Source organism: Rhineura floridana, chromosome 1 (genome assembly GCF_030035675.1).
Source record: "Rhineura floridana isolate rRhiFlo1 chromosome 1, rRhiFlo1.hap2, whole genome shotgun sequence".
Classification (NCBI taxonomy): Eukaryota; Metazoa; Chordata; class Lepidosauria; order Squamata; family Rhineuridae; genus Rhineura; species Rhineura floridana.
The window spans coordinates 15249547-15275419 of record NC_084480.1 but is presented as its reverse complement, the minus strand read 5'-3'; the positions used below and the strand labels follow the sequence as shown (position 1 = coordinate 15275419).

At 41.9% G+C, this 25873-nt stretch overlaps 1 protein-coding gene across 5 annotated transcripts in view; it reads left to right on the top strand.

The window, feature by feature from the left end:
• The window catches only part of DYM (dymeclin), a 282022-nt gene that overhangs the window by 164005 nt on the left and 92144 nt on the right, over window positions 1–25873 (top strand). Inside the window, exon 15 of one of the 5 annotated variants that reach the window (XM_061614422.1) lies at window positions 17491–17655. The exons of the other annotated variants lie outside the window; for them this stretch is intronic. Within the exon in view, the coding sequence (XP_061470406.1) occupies window positions 17491–17655 (165 nt within the window). The remainder of the gene's footprint in view (window positions 1–17490; window positions 17656–25873) is intronic. 5 annotated transcript variants of the gene reach the window in all.

The window sequence follows — 25873 nt, the reverse complement described above, 5'->3', positions numbered from 1 at the left end:
CACCAAGTACATTAAATGGTGTAGTGGGCACAAAAATAACTTGGACTTTGCCCGGGTAACTTATGGTGTAGGTCAGATGGACAAGACACTAGTGTAGGCAGGATGCTTTCTTTCTAAAGGAATACCAAAGTGATATTAGGGCATGAGGCATAACCCCATAGGAGGCAACTGAAAAGAAGAGTCTAAGGAAGTCTGTATAAGTAAGATCAGGGGCTCCCAAAGTGTGGTCTGTGGACCACCAGTGGTACATGAGCTTCATTCAGGTGGTCTGCAGCATGTCTGTGAATTTGTGGTTGAAGATGGGAGACGATACATCCATTGCATTAAATACTCATATTTGTTTTTAATTGTATTTTTGCATTTCATTCCTTTTATTTCTTCCTTGGAAGAAGAGTGAGATGATAATTCCGCTTGTTGTTGTAGTAGTAGTAGTAGTAGTAGTAGTAGTAGTAGTAGTAATTTGCCTTGTACTCACACTGTTTGTCGATCCTCTTTAGAATGGTTTACTCTTAACTGGTGGAAGCAATCCAAACCTCAGGTCTTTATTAATCCTTCTGCCTGAGGTTTTCGCAGAAACAATGGAATTTCTCCATCTTCTGCTACCAATTATATAATCAATTTGATTCCTATATTGACCATTTGGTGATGTCCATGTGTACAGTCGTCTTTTCGGTTGCTCAAAAAATGTGTTCAAAAGAAACAAATTACTGGCTTCACAGAAGTCTTTCTCCTGCTTCATTTCTGTCTCCTAGGCCACATTTCCCCACAATTCCTAATTCTTCCCTGTTCCCTACTTTTGCATTCAAATCTGCCATGATTATCAGCACATCTTGTTTTGGTGTGTGATCAATTTCTTCCTGTACTTCTGCGTAAAATCTCTCCAATTCCTCTTCTTCTGCATTTGCCGTCGAAGCATAGACTTGAATGATGGTTATGTTGATAGGTTTCCCGTTTAATCTCATTGATATAACTCACTCAGACCTTGCGTTGTAGCTCCTAATTGCTCTTGCTACATCACTTCTCACTATTAAAGCAACCCCATTTCTTTTTAATTTCTCATTTCCGCATAAAATATTTTGTAGTTGCCTGATTGAAAATGTCCCATTCCCGTCCATTTTAGTTTGCTCACACCAAGTATTGTAATGTTGATGCATTCCATTTCTTGCTTGACAATTTCTAACTTTCCCTGGTTCATGCTTCTCACATTCCATATTCCTATTGTGTGCGTTGTACAACTCCAGACTCTCCTTTCGCATCTGTGCACATCAGCCTCTGGGCTTCCTTTCGGCTTTGACCCAGCTGCATCATTAGTCACAGTGCTACTCATACTTGTCCTTTGTTCTTCCGCAGTAGCTCAATGAGTGCCTTCTGACCTGAGGGTCTCATCTTCCAGCACTATCTTGTGTTGCATTTTGGATCCTCTGCTCATAGGGGTTTTGTGGTAAGAGATATTCAGAGGTGGTTTACCATTGCCTTCCTCTGAGTTTGGATGCATCTTAGTCTGGTGTCAGTTTTGACCATTCTGCCTTGGGTGCCCCTACTTAGGAGTCTAGCCTCTTGGTCTAGACTCCTGATGGCATTGCTCTTAGCTTCTTCAACACTCTCAAACACCCTCACCACATTAAGGTGTGCATCCTAGAGGGGGCAACCAATTGAAAATCAGAGTACAGCTAAAGAAGACCAACAAAGCAATCATAATGCCAAAATACAATTTAAATAACATCCCAGAAGCATATAAAGAACAAATAAGGAACAGGTTTGAGGTGTTAAACTTAGTTGACAGAGAACCAGAAGGACTATGGACTGAAGTCATGGACATTATCAGGGAAGAATACAAAAAGACAACACCTCTAGTTAAAAAGAGAGAAAGACCTCAATGGATGACTGAAGAAACTCTTAAAATGGTTAAAGAGAGAAGGAAAGCAAAAGCAAAAGGAGATAGAAACACGGTCAGAACCCTAAATGCAACAATGCAGTGACTAGTACACAGGGACAAAGAGAACTATTACAATAGTTACTGTATAGAAATAGAAGAGGACAACAAAAAGGGTAGAACAAGAGCCCTGTTCCACAAGATTAGAGAAATGAAAGGGAAATTTAAACAAAGAGTAGGGATGTTGAATAATCAACAGGGGAACATACTGACTGACCGAGATAAAATAAAAGGAAGATGGAACCAATACACTGAAGAATTCTGTAAAGAGATGCAAGATTCATTCACGGAGGAACCGTATGATGAAGAACCAGAAATTTCAGAATGTGAAGTACAAGCTGCTCTTAAAATACTTGGAAGAAACAAATCACCAGGAACTGATGGCATACCAATAGAGTTGCTACAAGTTACTGAGACTGAACCTGTCCAAATGTTGACAAAAGTTTGTTAACAAATATGGAAAACAAAACAACGGCCCTCAGACTGGAAGTGTTCAATATACATCCCAGTTCCAAAGAAAGGGGATCCCAGAGAATGCAGTAATTATCAAACTATTGCCTTAATATCCCATGCAAGTAAAGTAATGCTCAAGATTCTATAACAAAGGCTCTTACCATATATGGAGCGAGAAATGCCAGACATAGAAGCTGGATTTAGAAAGGGAAGAGGCGCCAGAGATCATATCGCAAACATACATTGGATAATGGAATGGACCAAGGAACTTCAGAAGAAAATCACCCTGTGCTTTATAGATTACAGCAAAGCCTTTGACTGTGAAGATCATGAAAAACTATGGAATGCTTTAAAAGGAATGGGGATGCCACAGCATCTGATTGTCCTGATGCGCAACCTATACTCTGGACAAGAGGCTACTGTAAAGACAGAATATGGAGTAACCAGTTGGTCCCCCATCGGAGAGGGTGTGAGACAGGGGTGTATTTTATCACCCTATTTATTTAATGAATATGCAGAACATATCATACGGAAAGCAGGATTGGACCAAGAAGAAGGAGGTGTGAAAATTGGAGGGAGAAATATCAATAATTTGTCCACTATTGTCCACGCACTGGTAACCTCTAGGCTGGATTACTGTAATGCGCTCTATGTGGGGCTGCCCTTGAGGTTGGTCCGGAAGCTGCAGCTGGTGCAAAATGTGGCAGCGAGACTGCTCATTGGGGCAGGGTATCGCCAACATGTCACCCTGTTGCTGAACGAATTGAACTGGCTGCCCATTTGCTACCGGGCCAAATTCAAGGTTCTAGTTTTGGCGTACAAAGCCCTATACAGCTCGGAACCAGGATACCTGAAAGACCATCTTACCCCTTATATACCCAATCGATCACTGTGCTCTGCAGGTGAGGGCCTCCTGCAGATACCATCTTATCAGGAGGTTCGTTCTGCACAATATAGGAAACAGACCTTTAGTGTTGTGGCACCTATCCTGTGAAATTCCCTTTCCGGCACCTTTTGAAGTCTTTCCTCTTTCAACAAGCCTTTTAGGTTGCATATATGTCAGAATTGTTTAATATGTTTTTTAATAATGTTTTTAACCCTTTTAAAGTTGTTTTTTTTTTAAAAAAAATTTAATGCTGTTTTGTTTTAATGTATTTTGAAATCTGTTTTTGTGATGTTTTGGAGTGTTTTGGTGCTTTGTTTGCTGAACTGGGCTCCTGCTGGGAGGAAGGGCGGGATACAAATTAAATAAATAAATAAATAAATAAATAATTTAAGATATGCAGACGATACCATACTACTAGCAGAAACCATGATTTGAAATGATTGCTGATGAAAGTTAAAGAGGAAAGCACAAAAGCAGGACTACAGCTGAACGTCAAAAAGACTAAAGTAATGACAACAGCAGATTTATGTAAGTTTACAGTTGACAACGAGGACATTGAACTTGTCAAGGATTATCAATACCTTGGCACAGTCATTAACCAAAATGGAGACAATAGTCAAGAAATCAGAAGAAGGCAAGGACCGGGGAGGGCAGCTGTGAGAGAACTAGAAAAGGTCCTTAAATGCAAAGATGTGTCACTGAACATTAAAGTCAGGATCATTCAGACCATGGTATTTCCGATCTCTATGTATGGATGTGAAAGTTGGACAGTGAAAAAGGCGGATAAAAGAAAAACCAACTCATTTGAAATGTGGTGTTGGAGGAGAGCTTTGTGGATACCATGGACTGCGAAAAACACAGATAATTGGGTGTTAGAACAAATTCAGCCGGAACTGTCACTAGAAGCTAAAATGATGAAACTGAGGTTATCATACTTTGAACACCCAATTCACTACAAAAGACCATAATGCTGGGAAAAACAGAATGGAGTAGAAAAAGAAGAAGGCCGAACAAGAGATGGATTGATTCCATAAAGGAAGCCACAGACCTGAACTTACAAGATCTGAACAGGGTGGTTCATGACAGATGCTTTTGGAGGTCGCTGATTCATAGTCGTGGCTGTTTTTATGTTGCAGATACAGGTAACCTGGGACTTGTGTGTGTGTGTGTACATGTGATCTACTATGTGCCCCTACCACATTTGTATAATAAATAATAGTACATCATTTGCACTAAATAATATAGGGCAGTATTCATGGCGATGAATACATGGCTAACAGGTTCATTAATTTCAGTGGGTCTACCCTGAGTAGGACTTAGTTGAATACAATCCATAGTATGTAATTCAGAACTCATATAACTTACAAAATATCTTGAGACTTACAGGAATTATTTGCCTGTATGCAGAAAGATAAAAATTTGGCAGGCTGTGAGAACTTGCCCTAAACAGTGTGGTAGAACTAAATAATAACTGTAAACATTTCATTTTCACTGAGTGCCCTGTTATAGGGTAGAAGGGTGGGATAGAAATATTTTAAATAATAAATTGTTGCTTCTGATAAAGTCCTGGGTGGGATTCCAGTGGCCGGGCCACAGTTTCACACGACTGTCAGTCTCTCTCCAACCCACATCTCCTTATTCATACACACTTTTTTAAAAGCCTTCTGTAACTCGTGTATCTTTTCTGCAAGACATGTGCCTTCTTTCCCAGTCTGAAAATTGTTGTGTTTGGCTTGAAGGGACTGGTTGCATAGTAAAAGAACTCACCCTATCACTACCAATTATGGCCCTTTAAAAGAAAAAGTTGCTCCTTTTGAGACATCACAATGGATTGCTCCCAAAATGTGGGTTACCACAATATAAGGCAAATTGAAAACCTCCACATCTGATCCATCACCCACCCATTGTCCATGTGTGTGTAATTTGCAAGCATTCTGCACATTTGCAAGCATTTCTGCAAAAATTGCTTCAGTTCCCACTTTCACTGCTATACTTTACAAAGACAAAACTTGGGTGGCATGATGACTACACTTTTAAGGGAGGTGGTTGGGACCAAAAATAGTTTGCATAGCAAGCTATATTGTATATGTGTGGTGGTCTGACAATGCAGCAGAAAGAATATGGTCTAAATATTATGTTCAGGCTTAATAGGAATTGGATTCTTGTGGCTGTTAAGAGAACTGTTGTGAGCATATGGTATTTATGTGCTGAAGACTTGCAGATCAAAATCTTATATATTCCTCATTTCTTTCCATCCCCACCATGTTAATTACTGAAAGACAAGTATTTGGGATTTAAATAAATAATAATGATAGTAATAAAATGTTGTATAGTTCTTTCAAGTATTCAAACATGCATTATCTAATTTTAATCCGTACAACAACCCCATGTTGTTGTGAGGGAGGGGTATTAGGCAGAGAATGTGGCTTACAATTCATGAAAGACATGAGATTTGAACCAGGGACTTAACTGTTTCAAAACTCATTAGCTTTAGCCACTACACTGTACTACACAAACATTTTCCTTTCTGCTTCATTTTGTACTTCAGAGCAGCTTGTATTTCCTAGTGCTTCATCTGACATCACTAGTCTATCATTCAAAAAACAGTTCTGCACGGTTATATTTGAATATTTTACTTTTGAAATAGAGTTCTTACGTTACTCTTGTAGTTTGGAAGCTGCAGTAATACTACTGCCCTCACACCCTGGTAAAGTGTCCATGTTGCAGCTCCTTCCCATGACAGGGTTAACCCAACTTGCTCGCCTGTTGCAAGTTGGCCTCCCTCTTTGAGACCTCACTTTTGGCAATTTTTCTGACTTGCAACAGAACTATACTGCTGGCCCTTTGCACTGATGCTCTTGGCAGGAAGTGTTGCCTGTGAAGTTTGGGCCTCCTGATTGGACTACCTATTGGTTAGAATCATAGAATAGTAGAGTTGGAAGGGGCCTATAAGGCCACTGAGTCCAATCCCTTGCTCAATGCAGGAATCCATTTTAAAACATAGGTGGCTGTCCAGCTGCCTCCTGAATGCTTCCAGTGTTGGAGAGCCCAACACCTCCCTAAGTCATTGGTACCATTGTTGTACCGCTCTAACAGTTAGGAGGTTTTACTGATGTTCAGTCAAAATCTGTCTTCCTGCAACTTGAGCCCATTATTCTGTGCTGAACTAGAAGCACATTTACACTGTTCCATCAAGACAGTTCTTATGTTCTTCAATCATTTAATCCAAATGACCCTTAATCCAACTCCTTTGTCTGGTGGTAAAGTGTCCAAACTGGGTGTTAAACTCAGCAGCAAGCTCTTGCTTGCTCTGCAAGCATTATTAACAAGTCTCCTCAAGGCTGGCAGAGCTGAATGACAACCCACAGAGGAAACATAAAAACCATATTGATTAAAGCAATGAGAAACATGCAAAACTAGAGCCCACAAGCAAGAATTCCAATTATACCATAACTTCAAAGGGTGAATTCAGACAAACCAGCTGGTATGTTGAAAACAATGTAGAGCGGATACAGGTAGTGATCTTAGAATCATAGAATAGTAGAGTTGGAAGGGGCCTATAAGCCCATCAAGTCCAACCCACTGCTCAATGCAGGAATCCAAATCAAAGCATTCCCAACAGATGGCTGTCCAGCTGCCTCTTGAAGGCCTCCAGTGTCGGAGAGCCTACTACCTCTCTAGGTAATTGGTTCCATTGTCATATGGCTCTAACAGTCAGGAGGTTTTCCTGATGTTCAGTCGAAATCTGGCTTCCTGCAACTTGAGCCCATTATTCTGTGTTCTGCACTCTGCAACAATCAAGAATAGGTCCTGACCCTCTTCTATAACCTTTCAAGGACTTGAAGAGTGCTATCATATCTCCTCTCAGACTTCTCTTCTCCAGGCTAAATATGCCCAGTTCTTTCAGTCTCTCCTCATAGGACTTGTTTCCAGTCTCCTGATCATCCCTGTTGCCCTCCTCTGAACCGGTTCCAGTTTGTCTGCATCCTTCTTAAAATATGGTATCCAGAACTGGACACAGTACTCAAAATGAGGCCTAACCAGTGCCAAATAGAGGTTAACTAATACTTCACATGATTTGGAAATTATACTTCTGTTAATGCAGCCTAAAATAGCATTTGCCTTTTTTGCAGCCACATCACTATTGTCTCATATTCATCTTGAGATTAACAATTCCAAGATCCTTCTCGCATGTCGTATTGCTGAGCCAAATATCCCTCATCTTATAACTGTGCATTTGGTTTCTTTTTCCTAGGTGTAGAACCTTGCACATCACTCTTAAATTTCATTCTGTTGTTTTCAGCCCAGTGCTCCAGCCTACCAAGATCCCTTTGAATTTTGTTTCTGTCTTCCAAGGTATTAGCTATCCCTCCCTTCTGCAAATTTGATAAGCATTCTCTGCACCTCCTCATCCAAGTCATGAATAAAAATGGTGAAGAGCACTGGGCCCAAGACCAAGTCCTGCAGCATCTCACTCATTACCTCTCCCAGTTTGAAAAGGAACCATTGATAAGCAGTCTTTGAGTACAATTCTGTAGCCAACTGTGGATCCACCTGATAAATGTTCCATCCAGCCCACATTTAGCTAGCTTGCTAATCAGAATATAATGGGATAGTTTGTCAAAAACTTTGCTGAAGTCAAGATATATTATGTCCACAGCATTCCCACAGTCTACCAGGGAGGTTACCCGATCAAAAAATGAGATAAGATTAGTCTGGCAGGATATGTTCTTGATAAATCCATGTTGGCTTCTAGTAATCACTGCATTGTTTTTAAGGTGCTTACAGATTGATCACTTTATAATCTGCTCCAGAATTTTCCCAGGGATTGATATCAGACTGACTGGTCTGTAGTACCGAAGTTCCTCCTTTTTGCCGTTTTTGAAGATAGGGACAACATTAGCTCTCCTCCATTCATCTGGCAATTCACCCATCCTCCACGATTTCACAAAGACAGTAGACAGTGATTCCGAGAGTTCTTCAGTCAGTTCCTTCAATACTCAAGAATGCAGTTCATCGTGCCCTGCAGATTTGAACTCATTCTAATTGAGTAGGTATTTCTTGACCTTTTGTCTATCAATCTCAAGCTCCAGTCCTGCCCTTTCACTTTCACGTTTCCCATGAGGGACTGAGCCAAACTAAGAATTGAGTACTTTTGCCTTTTCTTTGTCATCTGTTATCATTTTGCCATCCTGATTGAGCAGCTGTGCCACCATTTCTTTTCTCTGTCTTTCACTATGGATGTACCTGAAGAAAGGTTTTTTGTTGCTTTTAGCATCTCTCGCTAACCTCACCTTAGGGCCAGCGCCACAAGGCAGCCAGGTTGGACCCTGGCCGAGGGCCTCTGAAGCTCCCCTCCTTGGGGTGGGGAGGGTGGCACTCCTGTTCCGTAATCTACAGCAGCATCGGATCCTGCAACCCAACCCTCTGCAGATTGCAGAGAAGGCGCTCTCAGGCACACCCACCCAATACAGACAGTGCAGGCTTCAATAAGCCTGCCCACATGCCCCACCTACCTCTGCTGTCAGTGTGAATGCAGTACACCCAAGATGGCAGCAGGGGCTTCCCTAAAGGGCTGATGCCTCCACTGCCATCTTGGTTGATGGCAGGCATGCACCCTACATGCACACATCATTCACACAACATAAGAGATAGGTGGGGTGTGCCTGCATGGGGGGGTTGGGCTGTGACGGTGTGAGCCTGGGGCAGGCTGGTGCCCAAGGGCGCAGTCATGCCTGGCGTCGACCCTGCCTCAGCTCGTTCTCAGCTTTAGCCTTCCTGATGCCATCCCTGCAATTTCAAGATACCTTAATTTTCCTTTGTATCTGGCCTTCCTTCCACTTCCTGAATGTGTCCATTTTTGTTTTCAGGTCATCTCTAAGCTTTTTGTGAAGCCATGTTGGCTTCTTCTTCTGTTTTCCACCTTTTTTCCTTGTTGGCATTGTTTACCATTGTGCCTTCAGAATTGCCTTTTTTAGAAACTCCCATCTAGCTTGGACTCCTTTTCTCATTAGTTATGGGACTGAATTGGCCTTGGTTGGCCTGATGGATGATCTTTATTGGGAGAAGGACAGGGGGATTGCAACCCTGTTATTCTTACTTGATCTCTCAGCGGCTTTTGATACCATCTACCATGGTGTATTTCTGGGACAACTTGGTGAGATGGGTATCAGAGGCACTGTTTTACAGAGGCCCACTGTGAATTGTTTGCAAGGCACTTTGAGGGAAAGGTTGCTCACCTCTATAACAGTATTGATGCCCCATCCACATCTACTGTAGTCCCCAATGGTGTATCCAGTGCAATGTCTGTTGTAACTTCTTGGGATCAGTTTCAGTTGATGCAGCCTGATGACATGGACAAGGTGCTTGCGACGATGCAGCCAGTAACGTGTCCTCTCAACCCTTGCCATTCTTGGCTTATTAAAGTTGCCAAGGGGGTATGACTGAGTGGATCCAGGGTGTAGTCAGCGCTTCGCTGTGGGAGGGAGTGGTCCCAGCTGCCCTGAAAGAGGTGGTGATCTGACCGCTCCTGAAAATGCCCACCCTGACTCACTGGTTTGTGACAACTACCACCCTGTTGCAAATACCCCCTTTTTAGGGAAGGTGATCAAGCTGATTGTGGCACAGCAATTGCAAGTACTGTTGGATGAAACAAATTATCTTGACTCATTCCAATCTAGGTTCAGACCTAGTTATGGGAGTAAATCGGCTTTGGTTGCCTTGATGGATGACCTTTATCAGGAGAAGGACAGGGGGAGTGCAACACTGTTATTCTTACTTGATCTTTGAACGGGTTTTGATACCATTGACCATGGTATCCTTCTAAGTTGACTTAGCGAGATGGGTAGCGGAGGCACTGTTTTACAGTGATTCTGATCCTATTTCCAGGGTCATTTTTAGAGAACAGCATTGGGTGATTGTCTCTCAACCCCCTGGCAATTGTTCTGTGAGGTGCCCCCCCATGCTGTTTATCTCTACATGAAGCCCTTGGGAGAAGACATCAGGAGATTTGAGGTGAATTGTCAGCAGTACCCCAATGATACCCAGCTCTATTTCTCAGTACCTCTGAATTAGGAGGCACTGTGCAAGCCTTGGATCAGTGCCTGGACTTGGTGGTGGGCTGGATGAGGGCCAATAAACTGACTCTGAATCCTTGGTGCTGTGGCTAAGTGGTTTCTGAGTCCAGAGAATTGGTCGATTGCCTGCTTTGGATGGGATCATACTCCCTCTGAAAAAGCAAGTTCATAGTCTGGGGGTGCTCCTGGCCAGGAGTGCCCTTTACCAGCTTTGGCAGATAGGACAGCTGCAGCTGTTTCTGGACTGGAATAGCCTGACCACTATTGTCCATGCACCAGACTGGATTACTGTAATGCACGTTATGTAGGGCTGCCCTTGTGGTTAGTCCAGAAGCTGCAGCTGGTGCAAAATGTGGCAGCACAACTGGTCATTGGGGTCGGATATCACCAATATATTACTCTGCTGCTGAAATAATTGCACTCGCTGCCCATTAGCTATCAGGCTAAGTTGAAGGGGTTGGTTTTGGTATACAAAGCCCTATTTAGCTTGGGACCAAGATACCTGAAAGCTCTTCTTACCCCTTATACACCCAGTCGATAACTAAACTCCTGCCAATACCATCTCATTGGGAGGTCCATTCCCCACAACATAGGAAGTGGCTCTTTAATGTTGTGGCACCTATCCTTTGGAATTTACTCCCCTTAAATATTAGACAGGAGGCATCTCTGTTGTCTTTTCAGTGCCTACTGAAGACCTTCCTCTTTCAACAAGCCTTTTAAGCAGAGACCTTATCCCAGTCTGCATCTGTGTTGGACTTGCTTTTTAAGATGTTATTACAGAATTTCTGAAAGATGTTTTAAAGATGTTTTTAGTGTTTTATCACTTGGGCTTCTTCTGGGAGAAAGAACAGGATAATAAATAAATAAATAAATAAATAAATTTATAAATAAATAAATAAATAAATAAATTTGATATATATTCCAGGATGTATGTTAAGGCTCACTTGAAATCCCTTAGACATGAACTCTGTCTATGCTTCAAATGCTGGTGCTTAAGAATCTTCTGTCTGTGGCCTGGTTTGCACTTAACACTAACCTATGGTCTGTTAAGCCTAACCATGGTTTGTTCGAATGCACAGATCTAGCTTTTTTTTCTGCAAAAAGAACACAATGAGAAGCCATAGTTTGTTGATTTCTTAGAGTGTTTTTGTTTGCCGTCCTGCGCTCCTGCTGGGAGGAACGGCGGAATATAAAGCTAATAAATAAATAAATAATAAATTAGGGTTGCTTGCCATGGAACCTTACTTACCGTTCTGAGTTTATGAAAATCGGCTTTCCTGAGTCCAGGGTCCTCATATGGCTACTTTCAGCTTTTGCTTCCTTTAAAATCAAGAACTCAAGTATAGTTTGGTCACTTTCCCCAGAGTAATTGCCACTTCATCCACCAAGTCATCTCTATTGGATAGAATCAAATCAAAGATAGCTGATCTTCTAATTGCTTCCTCCAGTTAATGTAGAAGAAAGTTATCTCCAACACAAGTCAGGAATTTCTTGGAGGGGCTGTGTTTGGCAGAATTTGTCTCCCAACAGATTTCAGGGTAATTGAAGTCCCCCATTACTACTACATCATGCCTCCTTGAAACATTGGCAGTTTCCTTTTCAAAAGTTTCGTTGTTGTCTTCTCCTTGATTGGGTGTCCGTAGTAGACTCCAACCACCATGTTACTTTTATTCCTTGCCCCATTTATTTTAATCCAGATACTCTCAGTGGGTTTTTATATAGTGCAACTGTTCCTCCCTTTCTGTTCGTTCTGTTCTTTTTGAACAAATTATATCCTTCAATTGCTGTATTCCAGTCGTGGGAGTGATCCCATCAAGTTTCAGTTATACCTATCAAATCGTATTTACCCTCCTGTATTAAGAATTCAAGTTTGTCCTGTTTGTTTCCCATACTCCGGGCATTAGTATGTAGACATCGAAGACCATGTGATTTGTGGTCTGGCTTTTTTCTTGCATTTTTATGAAGACTATTACTGGGCCACATATGAGCCGTTCTCTAAGTTCCTGTTACTGTGCGTAAGCCTTGGCCAGTTGTTACAGCCAAGTTTATGTCTCCCTGCCCCTTAAGATTCAGTTTAAAGCCCTCCTGATGAAGTTCTTCATGCTATGGCCAAACATAGTTTTCTCGGTCCTTGTGAGGTGCAACCCATCACTTGCCAGCAGTCCATCTTCCAGGAAGCGTAGCCTGTGGTCCCAGAATCCAAATCCCTTGTGACAGCACTACTTTCATACCAGTCATTGACCCATAGTTTTTTTTCTTTCCCTTTCTACTCTTCTAAGTACTAGAAGGACAGATGAGAAAACTATCTGGACCCCAAAGTCCTTGAGTTTCCTTCCCAGAGCTTGAAACCCTGATGTGATTTTTTCACAGATCCGCTTGGCAGTATCATTTTTTCCCACATGGATGAGAAGAAAGGGATACCTATCACTGGGCTTTATGAGTGATGGCAACCCTTCTGTCACATCTCTCTCATCCATCCTTCAGGGAGACAACATACCTGGCGAGTCCATGGGTCTTCTCAGCATACTTGGGTTTCAATCCCACGCAGTAGGGAATCTCCCACTACTACTACTTTCCGCATACATTCATATCCACAGCCTTAGCTGCTTTCCCTTCCCTCCATAGCGCTTGACCTCTGCTCATTCAGTCTCTAAGAGTTGGATTTACATTTGAGTACATATGATCTCATTGCAAAGCTGCAATCCTCCATCAGTAATATCATCTACTTTTGCCCCTGCTGTGGGGATGGGCATTGCAGAATGTTAATGATAATATAGCAGAGCCATGTGGGTCCACAGCTGATTTTATAGAGTAATGTTTCAGTAGTGTGAAAGAGCCCTAGTATAGAAGCAACCACCATTTCCTGACCATAGGATCCAAAGTGCAGAAGAATTACAGCACATAATCCTGGATTTCTTGGGCTACACTGGCGTCTTGGGAAGGAACTGTACTGAAGCAATTCCCTTGCCAGAAAGATAATAAATAGTATTGCTGCAAGGAGCGTAAGCTTTAATCCAGTCCACTGTTCCTATAATCATACACAAGAAAAGGGAATGTGTGAATTGTTTCAGTCAGGGTTATATAACTTCTTCAACCTGAGGTGCTATCTCAGCCAAGCTGCTCAGGGCTAGGAGTCCACCCCGGCTGTGTCATAATGGCCCCCTTTCTTAGTGAAAAAAAACCTTGACTAGGGAGAGGCTGAAGAACTTGGCAGACATCCCTCTTTTTGAGAAACTGAAGGTCTTCCCAAAGGTCTCAACCTCATTGAAAGCGTGGATTGATTTTTTTTCTTTGCATCCTGTTAAAATTATAAATGAATTATAAAGCCTCTATAAGCATCAGCTATACCTTGAGTTTCTTATATTCTGTAGAACAGGGCTAGGGAACCTTGGCCCTCTAGATGTTCCTGGACTACAATTCCTATCATCTTGCCCTTAGTCATGCCAGCTGATGGGAATTGGGGTCTTAACACCACAGGCGTCTTAGCCTTGATGTAGAAAAATCGGGATGTTTATTTATTTATTTATTTATTTATTTATTTATTTATTTATTCAGCAACATTAGAATAGAACCAGTCTGTAGAGATTGTATAAACAGCACTTTGAACAAATAGTTTTTTAAAACACCACCTGAATGCAGGAAGAGTAGGAGCCCAACAGGGAAGGTATTCTGGAATTTAGGTGTGATCACCAAGAAAGTCCGATCCTGCACATCTATCCACTGAATCTCCAGTGTTTGATTAGAGTAGGACTCCTGAAGCTAATAGCAAAGTCTGGGCAGGTTCATATGAGAGAATGCCATTCCTGAGATATTGTGGTCCTGGGACATTTGGGGCTTTGAAAGCTAGCACCAGCACTTTATAAACTGAACCAAGAATTGGATAGGCAACCAGTAAAGCTTCTATAAGATGTAAATTAGGTTTTCTGGGCTTCAGTCAGCATTCTGGCAGCTACATTTTGATTGGGTTGCAATTTCCATATTCTCTTTACAATAAAGACAGCCCCATGTAGAAAGCACTGCAGCAATTCATCTTGGATGTAACTGGGGCATGAACAAGCAATGCCAGATGCAATTTCAGTAGGAATGATATACCAGCTGAAGCTGCTTTAAAAGAAACTCAGGGCTGCTTCCAACACTTGAGAATTCTGGGAAAGCACTGGATCCAGGAAACACTCCCAAATTGTTTTCCCAATCCTTCTGGGACAATACAGCTCTAGCTAGCACCCAATTCTGGATCAGCAGAACCCGCACCTTCCAGTACATCCATCTTGTCTGGATTACATTTCAGCTTGTTTGCCTTTATCCATTCCTGAATCAAACCCAGATATTCAGGGCCTCCACTGCCTTCTTGGGATCAGAAGATGGAAAAAGAGGTGGAGTTGATCATGTCATGAGCATACTGGTTGCACTTTAGCCAACCTCTGGATGACTTCCCCCAGCAATTTCATGTAGATGTTAAGAAGCATGGGAAGTGAGAGAAAGTTAAAATGAATAGAAATTTATGAATGCAAATGTGCCCACCAAACAGAGGTGCTAATGATCTTGAGATCACAAAAATGTTATTTTGGTATGCCTGTGTGTGTTTGGGAGTACATGAATGTGTGATTCGGTAACTGGTGTGTGACTGATATACTGGTGGCAGTTATTCAGGCTCTGAAATAGTGGTCATAATATTTTGAAATTGTTCTCTAGAGCTTTTATTTTCATATTGGTTTGGTTGTGCATGGTTCCTATTTTGGATCTCATAGAATGGTAGTTCAAGAACATAAAGAATTTTGATATCTCTTTGGTTTAATAGAACAGATGATAATATTTTATTTTATAATAATTCTTCAGATTTATGTTGCACATAACCCCGGAAAAATTTTATACACTGTCAAAGCACTAGAGATATTTTATTGGTTTCATTATCTCCAAAAATGGTAGAGTTTCATCCTTAAGTAAAAACAACTGTTTTCAGTAGGAAAACTCCAAACCACACTTACTGATTTCCCAGGCTCCAGTTACCCAGACATTCCAAATACTAACTTTTTAGATGTGATAGCAAACATTTCAATGCTTTACTGCCACATAGTTAGAAATTAAGTTTACTGTTTGCAAGAGGAAAACGTGCAGCCCTAGTCTGCTGTGGGTAGCACATGTCAATTTGCTGTGTCCCCTCGCAAAGATAATGCCTGTTTGGTTGCTTTGGGGGTTAAGAAGAAGAAAAGGCCTCTGGGAGAGTGTTTTTTTTTCTTTAATAACTTCCTTTTCATAAGTTTCCGTCATAAAATGCAGATAGTAAGTACATATTTTCTTTCAAACAGCGAAGTAATTGGTTGTTTTTAAAAGTGCTGCAGAAAGTCCAAGCACATACCTAGTGTACAAACCCAGCCTATATTTCTTCATGGGAGAAGTCAAGCCTTCTTGAGGGGGGGTTGTTTTTGTTTGTTTGTTTGTTTGAAAACACAGTTCCACCAAGTTAAATAAATATAACATGGAGAGGGGAGAACCATGTACACCACTTTGAGCTCCTTGGAGGAAAGTTGGGATATGAATGTAAATAATAATGATGATGATGATATAATTGACAGGAGAGGAATGGAGAGTCCTAATCCTGTCTCACACCCCATTATCACCTCCTCCACTACAATATTTTCCCCATAAGTACAGTACTTTGCTTTTCTCCATAGGAATGAAGGATAACCGCTCTCCTATATGGGTGAAAGTAAGGAACTGAATTTGTCCCTGGTGGTCTCAGATCTTGAAGGGAAAAGTAGGTTCTTCCATCCTTGAGTCTCAATTGTATCCCATAGAACTTTAGTGGGAGCCATTGAGAACCAAGCTGGCCTTGTTGACATAGTCCTGCCATGCATTCTTCATCCCCAATAGGCCACTGTCAGTGAGGGCTGAGCCACCCAGTATCAAAGGTAGTGTTTTTTCTTTACTGCAACAGTGTTCTCAAGTGCAGTTTTCTTTTCTGCGTAATTAGCAGCCATTCACTTACATGGAAAAGGCCTGTAGCTCAGTGATAGTGCAATTGCTCTTCATGCAGAAGGCCTCAGGTTCAGTCCCCAGTATCTTCAGGAAGGGCTAGGAACCACTCCTGTCTTAAATCTTGGCAAGCCGCTGCCCAGTCAGTACATATCAGACTTCGCCAATCTCATGCCTTCCAGATGTTTTGGACTACAGCTCTCATTTGATGTAGTCCAAAAACTTCGGGAGTGCACCATGTTGGTGAAAGCTAATGTAGACAGTACTGATTAAGATGGACTAACTGACTTGGTTTTAGGCAGCTTCCTATGTGGATGAAAATACATGAATGTAACTGGAGCAGTGGGCACTGCTGGGCTGGAACTAAGCCTGCGTCCTAACCTCTGAGCCAGCTATTAACTCGTGTGCTCCTCTCATCTACACAGCCTTCCTCCTTTATCCGAACAGCTCCTTTCTGGATTCTGTTTCTTGGTCGCACTACAGTGTGACAAAAGCAGGACAGAGAGATCAATTACAATGGAGCCAAATATCTCAGTGATATTTCCCAAGAAGCTTTTGTTTGTGCAGCACGAAGACCAAAGCGGATATGTGCTAGAAAACAAAACAATACTCAAGAAGCAATACTAAGATGATTCATGGATGGTAGGTCTAAACAGCCCATAACTCCTGAACTGTTGTGGCAAACTGGGTTATTGTTAACTGCTGGGTTTCTAAAAGCTGTTGTGAGAACGTCAAAGCAGTAACTCAGCAATGAGCTTGGCCTTTTCGTTCCTCTAGTTGAAGATGGCAGTTTGCAAAAAACCGCACAAGCTGTGTGACTGTTCCCATAACATTTTATATTACATCTTGGCACAAGAGCATTTGTCTTCAAGTCTCATGAAAAAGTGGTTTGAATTTTTCCCTAAAAGTAAATCCACAAACATTGGTGTGTTTACACACGCCCTCCCTGCCAAAGCCAGCAACCTCCTTTGCGTCACTAATGAAATCATCCTGGCTTCTTGTAGAGACTACCCACCCTTTCTGCCTTTACAACTTTATTTTTATTTTTAACTGCTGCTTTGCTCTCTAACATCTGCGACTGACTTGTTTGGATATAGTTTTTTTTAAAGGAAAATTCCTGTTTGTTTTTTCTTTTTCTTTCTTTTCCTCCCTTTACCCTTGTCTTGCAGTTACACCTGCCGCCACTTGCGGAGATATGTCTATGTCTTGGACAAACTGTATTTCCCCCACTCCCACTGCTCTACGCTGCAGCATTGCTTCTCGAGCCTCAGTGACAATGGAGAGGAACTGTTGTCTTTAACTTGTTCTCACATTCTCAGAACGTATGCTTCCAGGTTATTAACCTCTGCTCTCCATTTACTGCATGCTGCATGTTGTGTGATTGGGCTATGCATGCTGAAGGAAATAAATGGGTGGAGGGTGGGTTCTGGATCACCAGTAACTTTTTACTAACAGCTCCTTTGTGTCTCCATAATACATGGGGTACAAATTGCACTTCCAACATGTTTTCACAATAAATAGTATAAAGTGTATTTTCCACAAGCTGAACATGGTTCATACTCAAGGTGTGTGTGTGTGTGTGTGTGTTTTAGAATCACCTGTCTCAGAGAACCTTTTCCACATCAACCTGTGGTATCCCTTGGCATAGCAGAATATTCTGGGGTGTGTTCTAGAGTTCATTCTTTGGTCATGGAGGGAGCTAGCCTGTTGGGCCTCACCATCACCCAATGTAAACTGAAACATTGCAGGAGAAAAGAGGACTACTGCCAAATTATATTCAGCCATGTCTGTGATATCACATGAGTTTCCTTTCCCTTGCAGGTGGCAGCCAAAACATGTAACATAGTGACATCATATCACATCCTGAAATATTCCAAGATGTTGCAGGGAAGAAAAGATATGCATGACATTGCTGTTTTAAGAGCAGCTCCATATCTGCCAAAAAGGCTAATTCCATTCTAAATCATGATAGACAAGCTGTTGTTTAGGGACACTTGTCTGCAATTATTCTGCTATTATTCATCTTCTTAGTCAGGAACTCCTGGGAGGTTTCCAGGGGGTCTCAAGGTACTCTGAAACACAGTTTGAAAACTGCTGTTTCACTAGTGGAACTGAAGTTGTCTCATCACAGCAATTCACTCACTTACTGGCGCCCCTTGATATCCACATGGAACCAATTACTTTAAGCACTGATATGTGAGAAACGGCTCTAATGTAGCTGCTGTGCAGCCATTCATGCTAAAACCTGGAGGGGGTGGAACCAGGAATGCAGCCCTACTTCCCTTCTGAACATGGAGCCCCTTCATGCATATAATGTATGAAGTGGTCTAGTGTGAAGAGAGGAGAGAAATGAGACTGCCATTTTTTACAGTAGCCCTCGTATAATGTGTTCCTTCCTTAAACTACTGGAAAAATACCAGCAGTCAACTAGATTGACCAGTTGGCTGAATTTAGAACTTTATTCAGGCTACCAGGGCAAGTTTAACTCCCTTCCTTTTTTTCTGGAGCTCCTAGTATGCTTGTTACAGGAGAGATGGAGTCAGGGGAACATGGATGTTCATTGAACAGATCTTGTTGCTTGTTAGATAATTTCTTATTACCCATTCTGGAACTTTTCTGTCTTATAGTTCTTATTCAGGTATGAGGTGATGATTGCATTTGTTGGTAAGATTCAGGCTGGTCCAGATTTGGCCAATGGCTTGCTAGTTGCTGACATCTAAACAGATCAGATTGGGAAACTGTTGATCAGACATTGATACCCAGCAGCATATAGTCTGTGTAATCAAGCAGCAATTCCCAAAAGATAATTGGTATAAAGAAACTTTAAAAAAATATATATATTATAATAATAATAATATATTTAATTTGTTTGTCGCCTATCTGGCAATTAGCCACTCTAGGCGACGTACATTAAAATGAGATAAAATACAACAATATCGAATGCAGTCATATTAATAACAGTAGAGAAAAATACTGGACAGTAACAGCATATGATAGATGGTAAAATCATGAAGATTTACCCTTCCCAAGGACCTCAAAGGCCTGTTGGAAAAGCCACATCTTCAGGGCCTTGCGGAATACCTCTAGGAAAGGGGCATGTCGAAGATCACATGGGAGGGAGTTCCAGAGAGTGGGGGCCACCACAGAGAAGGCTCTCTCCCTAGTACCCACCAACCTAGCTGTTTTGGTTGGCGGGATTGCGAGAAGGCCTTGAGTGGCTGATCTAGTTGGGCGGCATAATTGGTGGCGGTGGAGGCGCTCTTTCCTAATAGCATTTTCAGTCACCTTTCTAATTTGTTGAAATGCTGAAGGCAATATACATTAAAGTCTTCCCCAAAGGACAAAACACAGTATACTTTCTCGAAATAAAATCATACATTTAAATTCATGGTACACCAGCTTTACACATTCTTTAATATTTTATGACCTGTGCCAAGAATTTTTGGAAAGCACGGAAAAAATTACATGACAAAACTTGACCAGAATATGGAGAACATCCAGAATGGAAATAACAGTATCCTGGCTATGCAAGCATATAATGGCACAGAGACCACACAGTAAACATAAATAAAACCAGCTTGATTGTCAAGGGAGGAAAATGTGGCATGCAGTTTGAAATAGTTCTCCTCTCTTAGAACAAAAAGAACTGTTGAATAGTCCTAAGAGAAGATGAGAACCTAGTTTGCAGAAGTAATTTTATTTATTTATTTACAGAATTTGTATGCCACCCCATGACAAAGTTTCTTGGGCAGCTTACAGTAAAGGGGCTACCAAACTATAGAGTAAAACTAAAAGTAAGAAACTTTTTTTCAAAAAAAATCCATAGGAATGAATTAGCTTAAGGCTGGGATCAGAGGTTCTACTCCATCAGGAGGCAGAATGAAGTTTTCTTCTTGCACTTAATTACCAGGACAGATAGTAGGTCTCTAGCAAGATGAACTGTCAAGAGGGCAAATCCTACAACAGATGTGTCCTGCCATAACTACTTCTGGCTTCCACCAAAAGGAAAAGAATAGGGAAAGAAGTGGGCTGAGTAGGCACAGAGGCAGTGGGGTGGCTGGGAAGCAATCCTTTGACCCATGTTTGATAGGCAATGCCTACTGTGGAGATGAAGAAATGATAGTTCCTCCTGCCAGAGTCACCTTAGGAATATTGGCACTTCCCTGAAGGAGTGTCTTGCAGGGCATCCCAAATGTAACCTCTCTTTCTCAGCACATATAAGCACATAAAAGATAGTTAGATATCCACTGCTTCCCTGTATCAAACATCAGAATTTACCAGTAAAGCAGACACTGGGAGTGGGGATTTTCTGGTGAGAATTAGCAGTTGGGGAAAAGTTAAAATGAAGATCTCTTACCAGCTACCCTCCTCCATTTGCTTATAAGAAAAAGATGGCACTTGACACCCCACGGTTGCTTCTTGCTGTCTGCTTCCCTTCTCAGTACATAAAAAAGTGAACACTTGAAGACTTTTAACAGGAGAGCCAAATGCAACTTCTGATTGCTCTGATTCCAAATCTGAAGAACCAAATATGGTTTTGCACCTTCCCTTTCAATAAAATCTTGTGCCAAACAAATAAAAGTATTGCCGTGTATCTTTTGCTTGTGCACTTTTCTGCATTCATTGGGTGAACCTTTTTCAATCTTCAAGTGTAGTCTCTTTGCTTTGTTTGATCACGATAGATGAAGTCACTGACGTAATAATGGTGGTAGGCAGCTCACAGGAAGTCAGTTATAAAAAATTAAAACAATTTAATAAGCACTTCTGTCTTTTGATCCAGTGGAAGATCTTGCTGGTGGAAGAGGGAAGGGAACTTTCACCCAATTTCCCCATCCTCTTACAGCCTTGCCCCCATTTCCCAATCATCTGAAGCAGATTTTCAGAGCTTGCAAAGGGCTGCAGCAGGAGGGGGGTATTGGCAAAAGTCCCTCACACTCCACTTCCAGCAGCATTAGGATCCCCTGAGCAGAGTGCCACTTGGGATGCTCCCACTGACAGTAGCAAAGTCTGGATCCAAGCCATTGAAATTAAAGGCTAAACATAGGCCACAGTTCAGTACATTGCTATGTGCAGAGGACCTATTGATATCTGTTGGGCTTATACATAACTGTGTGTTGGATTGATTATATTGTTTTAATATGTGCAATAAATATTTCAGGGATTAGATTGCTCACCCATGAGTCTCTTTATTACACGTACATAGTAATAATAACAGGTATCGGGAGGCAATGATGGGCTGGATGTGGGCTAATAAATGGAAGCTGAATTCTGAAAAGACAGAAGTGTTATGTGGTCCAAGTTCTCCAGTGCAGGAGATGGGAAAACGGATTGTTCTGGATGGGGTTGCACTCCCCTGGAAGGAGCAGGTGTGACGTCCTTCCCTGGTTCTCCCTGTCAGGTTCCCACCTGCTTGTGGCTACTGCCTTTCACTAGGCACCACCAGGGATACCACCAGTCCGGACCGTCCTTTATATGGTTTCTCACTCCGCTCTAGCACAGATCTCACTAGATCCCCCTGCTAGGCAGCACCACCAGTCACGTCCTGTAACCAATACTCCCAGAGACTTTGCCTGAGTCTCTCTCTAGCTGGTTACTTTTGTGACTGCGTGCTTATGCTGTTCCCAACCCCCTTGTATCTTTATAGATAACGCATACAACTCTGGGTTGCTCTGGATACTTGAATTGTTATTATTCCTCCCTTCACCGCTGCCACCATTAGATACTGTTTCTGTTCAGCCTTGGTAATTACCTTGCCCTCCCTTCTGGTATGTATATCCCCCAGCCAAGGATCAGGCCTTTGGTAAACCAAATAAGTATTTATTAAATATCAGAAATAACAAGATTAGTTTTAGAATGTTTCACAAGCGTATGGTTTCATCTATTCCTGTTTTGTACTTGACTTATTATTAATCAGAACTCCAATTCCCTCTTTCTCCACACTCCCGGCCTCCACCCCCAAACACCTCTTTCTCCACACTCCCAACATCCACCCTCAAACACCTCTTTCTCCACACTCCCAACATCCACCCAGATTCAACTGTCATTCTTCCATTTATACTCCCAGCCATTCAAACGCTCAGCCAATCATCCAGCATTCTACTGCTCATGTACTCCCCCCTCCTCTTTCACTCCACTTACCATATGTCTTCTATATAAACAGCACTTACCATATTTACACTATAAGCAGGAACATCACAGCAGGTTCATAGCTTGGTGGATATTCCTTAATCTAGCATTGTCACTGGAGGATCAGGTGGCCAGGAGTGCCTATTTCCAGCTCTGGCTGGTTCGCCAGGTACAGCCCCTTTTGTACAGAAATGACTTGGCAACAGTACTCCATGCTCTGGTAACTTCCAGACTGGATTATTGCAATGCGCTCTAGGTGTCCTTAAACACAGCTCGAAAACTTAAACTGGCCCAGAATGTTGTGGCCAGATTACAGGCTGGGGTTCTTTGTTATAACCCCTGTTCTAAAATAGTTACATTGGTTGCAGTTCATTTCCAGGCCCAATTCCAGGTGCTCACATTAGTGTTTAAAGCCCTAAACAACTTGGTTTAGGCTGCAAATATCTCAGAGATTATTTCCATCCCACCAGACCCTATTAGATGTTAAGATCAGCAGAAGGGGGCTTCTTAGTAGTTCCACCACCCTCAGAAGTACAGGGGATGGCGGCCCCAGAGAGAGCTTTCTCTGTGGCAGCCACTAAGTTGTGGAATTCCCTCCCTACAGAGGTGCATCTGGCTCCTTCGCAATACAGTTTTCAGTGAATGCTAAAGACACACCTCTTTACCCTGACCTTCGGCACCCGAGATATATATTTTCAGAACCCACCCTATTATTGTGATTGAAATTGGTTTTAATTCTTTTTAATATTGTATTTTAGATTTTGTAACCCACCCTGCAACATATTGGTGAAGGGCTGGCAATTATTATTAGTAGTAGTAGTAGTAGTATTACTTAGAAGTACCTAGAAGACACTGTGAAAGCCAATTTTAGTATTCAGCCTCAGGCGACTACTTCAGTATAGAATAAAGACAGCAAAATAAAGAGAGCAAACAGAATATTCCAGGGCTTTATTATTATTATTATTATTATTATTATTATTATTATTATTATTATTATTATTATTATTATTATTATTATTATTATTATTATTATTATTATTAAGCTGGAATAGTCTGTTTCCTGTCTTTAGCTTGCTGTCTTTATTCTACACTGAAGCAGTTGCCTGATGCTGAATACTAAAATTTGCTTTCACAGTGTCTTCTAGGTACCACCAGGAAGAGAGCAATAGCATCAAATTACTTTCACAAGGTGACTGCCTAATACACAACAGATTTCATTCTCTCAGAATTTTCTGTTTGAGTGATTCAAACATGGTCCTGCCAGAGGCAAAGTATGAGGTTGCAGTTAAAAAAAAGATGTTGCTATTCTTGCTGCTTTGTGTCAGAATTCCAAACAGAGAGGTTTCTCTAAAAAAGGGCTTAAGAACATAAGAACATAAGAAGAGCCTGCTGGATCAGGCCAGTGGCCCATCTAGTCCAGCATCCTCACAGTGGCCAACCAGGTGCCTGGGGGAAGCCTGCAAGCAGGACCCGAGTGTTTTTCAAAATGTGCTGAGCACCACTCATTTGGCAATGTATTCACTTCAGGCATTTTTTGTCAACCACTTAGAGATTTTTATTGTATTAAGTGGTATAAAAATGTTATAAAAAAAGAGAAATATTCCAAATCCTAGGCATTTTGAGTAGGCTACAAATGATGATTTTCTGCAAGAATTCCCTTTTCTGTACTAAATAGATAGATTTATAGCCCTCCCCATGCTGAAGGCTCAGTATTAAAAAAAATAAGCAGAGTTAGATTTAATCTAGTTCCATTAATTAAATTCCCCCAGTTTTCACAGAAGTTTTCACAGATTTAGCCTTGTTTACGTGAACACCTTTCTCTTAGCGGGAGACAAGATATAATGTACCTTACTGCTTGCTGATCAGCACTTACTAATTATTGAATTTGATTCTGCCACTTTCTGATATTTATTATTAACTTGCAAAATATCCTTCCTTATGACAGGCTGTACAGGCTGGGACAGTTGGGAGTTGTCATCCAAGACATTTGGAGAGCACCAGATTTGGGGAAAGTATTTGCATATACTGTAATGCTAATCTGTGGTTTGTTTTACAAACCATAAACTATCTCACAGAAGAGCCAACATGCCATGGTTGGTTTCTCTAAAACCTGATTTGTTTTTAATTTACTGTTGCCTTGTGCCTCTGTAGTTTGTTGAGCAGCTGGGCTGGGATGGCCAAGCATACTATGGTTAAGCAAGATTGTTTGGTTTAAACATAATGATAAATTATAAAGCAAGTCATGGTTTGTAAGCCAACAACAAGGATAGGTGCCACAACGCTAAAGAGCCACTTCCTATGTTGTGCAGAATGGACCTCCCACTGAGATGATATCTGCAGGAAACTCTCACTTGCAGAGTGCAGTGATCGACTGGATATATAAGGGGTAAGAAGAACTTTCCGGGATCTTGGTCCCAAGCTGCATAGGGCTTTATATGCCAGCAAACCAGCACCTTCAACTTAGCCTGGTAGCCAATGGGCAGCCAGTGCAATTATTTCAGCAGCAGAGTAACATATTGGTGATATCCGGCCCCAGTGAGCAGTCACGTTGCCACATTTTGCACCAGCTACAGCTTCCTGACCAACCTGAAGGGCAGCCCTACATAGAGTGCATTACAGTAATCCAGCCTGGTGCATGGACAATAGTGGTCAGGCTATTCCGGTCCAGAAACAGCCGCAGCTGTCCTACCTGCCAAAGCTGGTAAAGGGCACTCCTGGCCAGGAGCACCCCCAGACTATGAACTTGCTTTTTCAGAGGGAGTATGATCCCATCGAAAGTAGGTAACTGTCCAGTTTTCTGGACTCAGAAACCACTTAGCCACAGAGCCTAGGATTCAGAGTCAGTTTATTGGCCCTCATCCAGTCCACCACCAACTCCAGGCACCGATCCAAGGTATGCCCAGTGTGTCCTGATCAGAGGTACAGAGAACAGAGCTGGGTATCATCAGTGTACTGCTGACATCTCACCCCACATCTAATTACCACTCCCAATGTTAAACAGTACTGAGGACAAGGTGGTACCTTGTGATCCCCCACAGTGCAGCTGCCAGGGAGCCAAAAGACAATCACCCAGTGCTGTTCTCTGAAATGGACCCTGGAGATAGCACCAATATAAAACAGTGCCTCAGATACCCATCTCACCAAGTCAGCTCAGAAGGATGCCATGGTCAATGGTATCAAAAGCTGCTGAGACATCAAATAAGAATAAGAGGGTTCTACTCCCCCGTCCTTCTCCCAATAAAGGTCATTCATCAGAGTGACCAAAGAAGATTCAGTCCCATAACCAGGCCTCAACCCAGAATGGAATGGGTCAAGATAATCTATGTATTTATTAATTAATTAAATTTATATCCTGCCCTTCCAGAAGGAGCCCAGGGTGGCATGCTTCATCCAAGAGTACTTGCAACTGCTGTGCCACAACTCTCT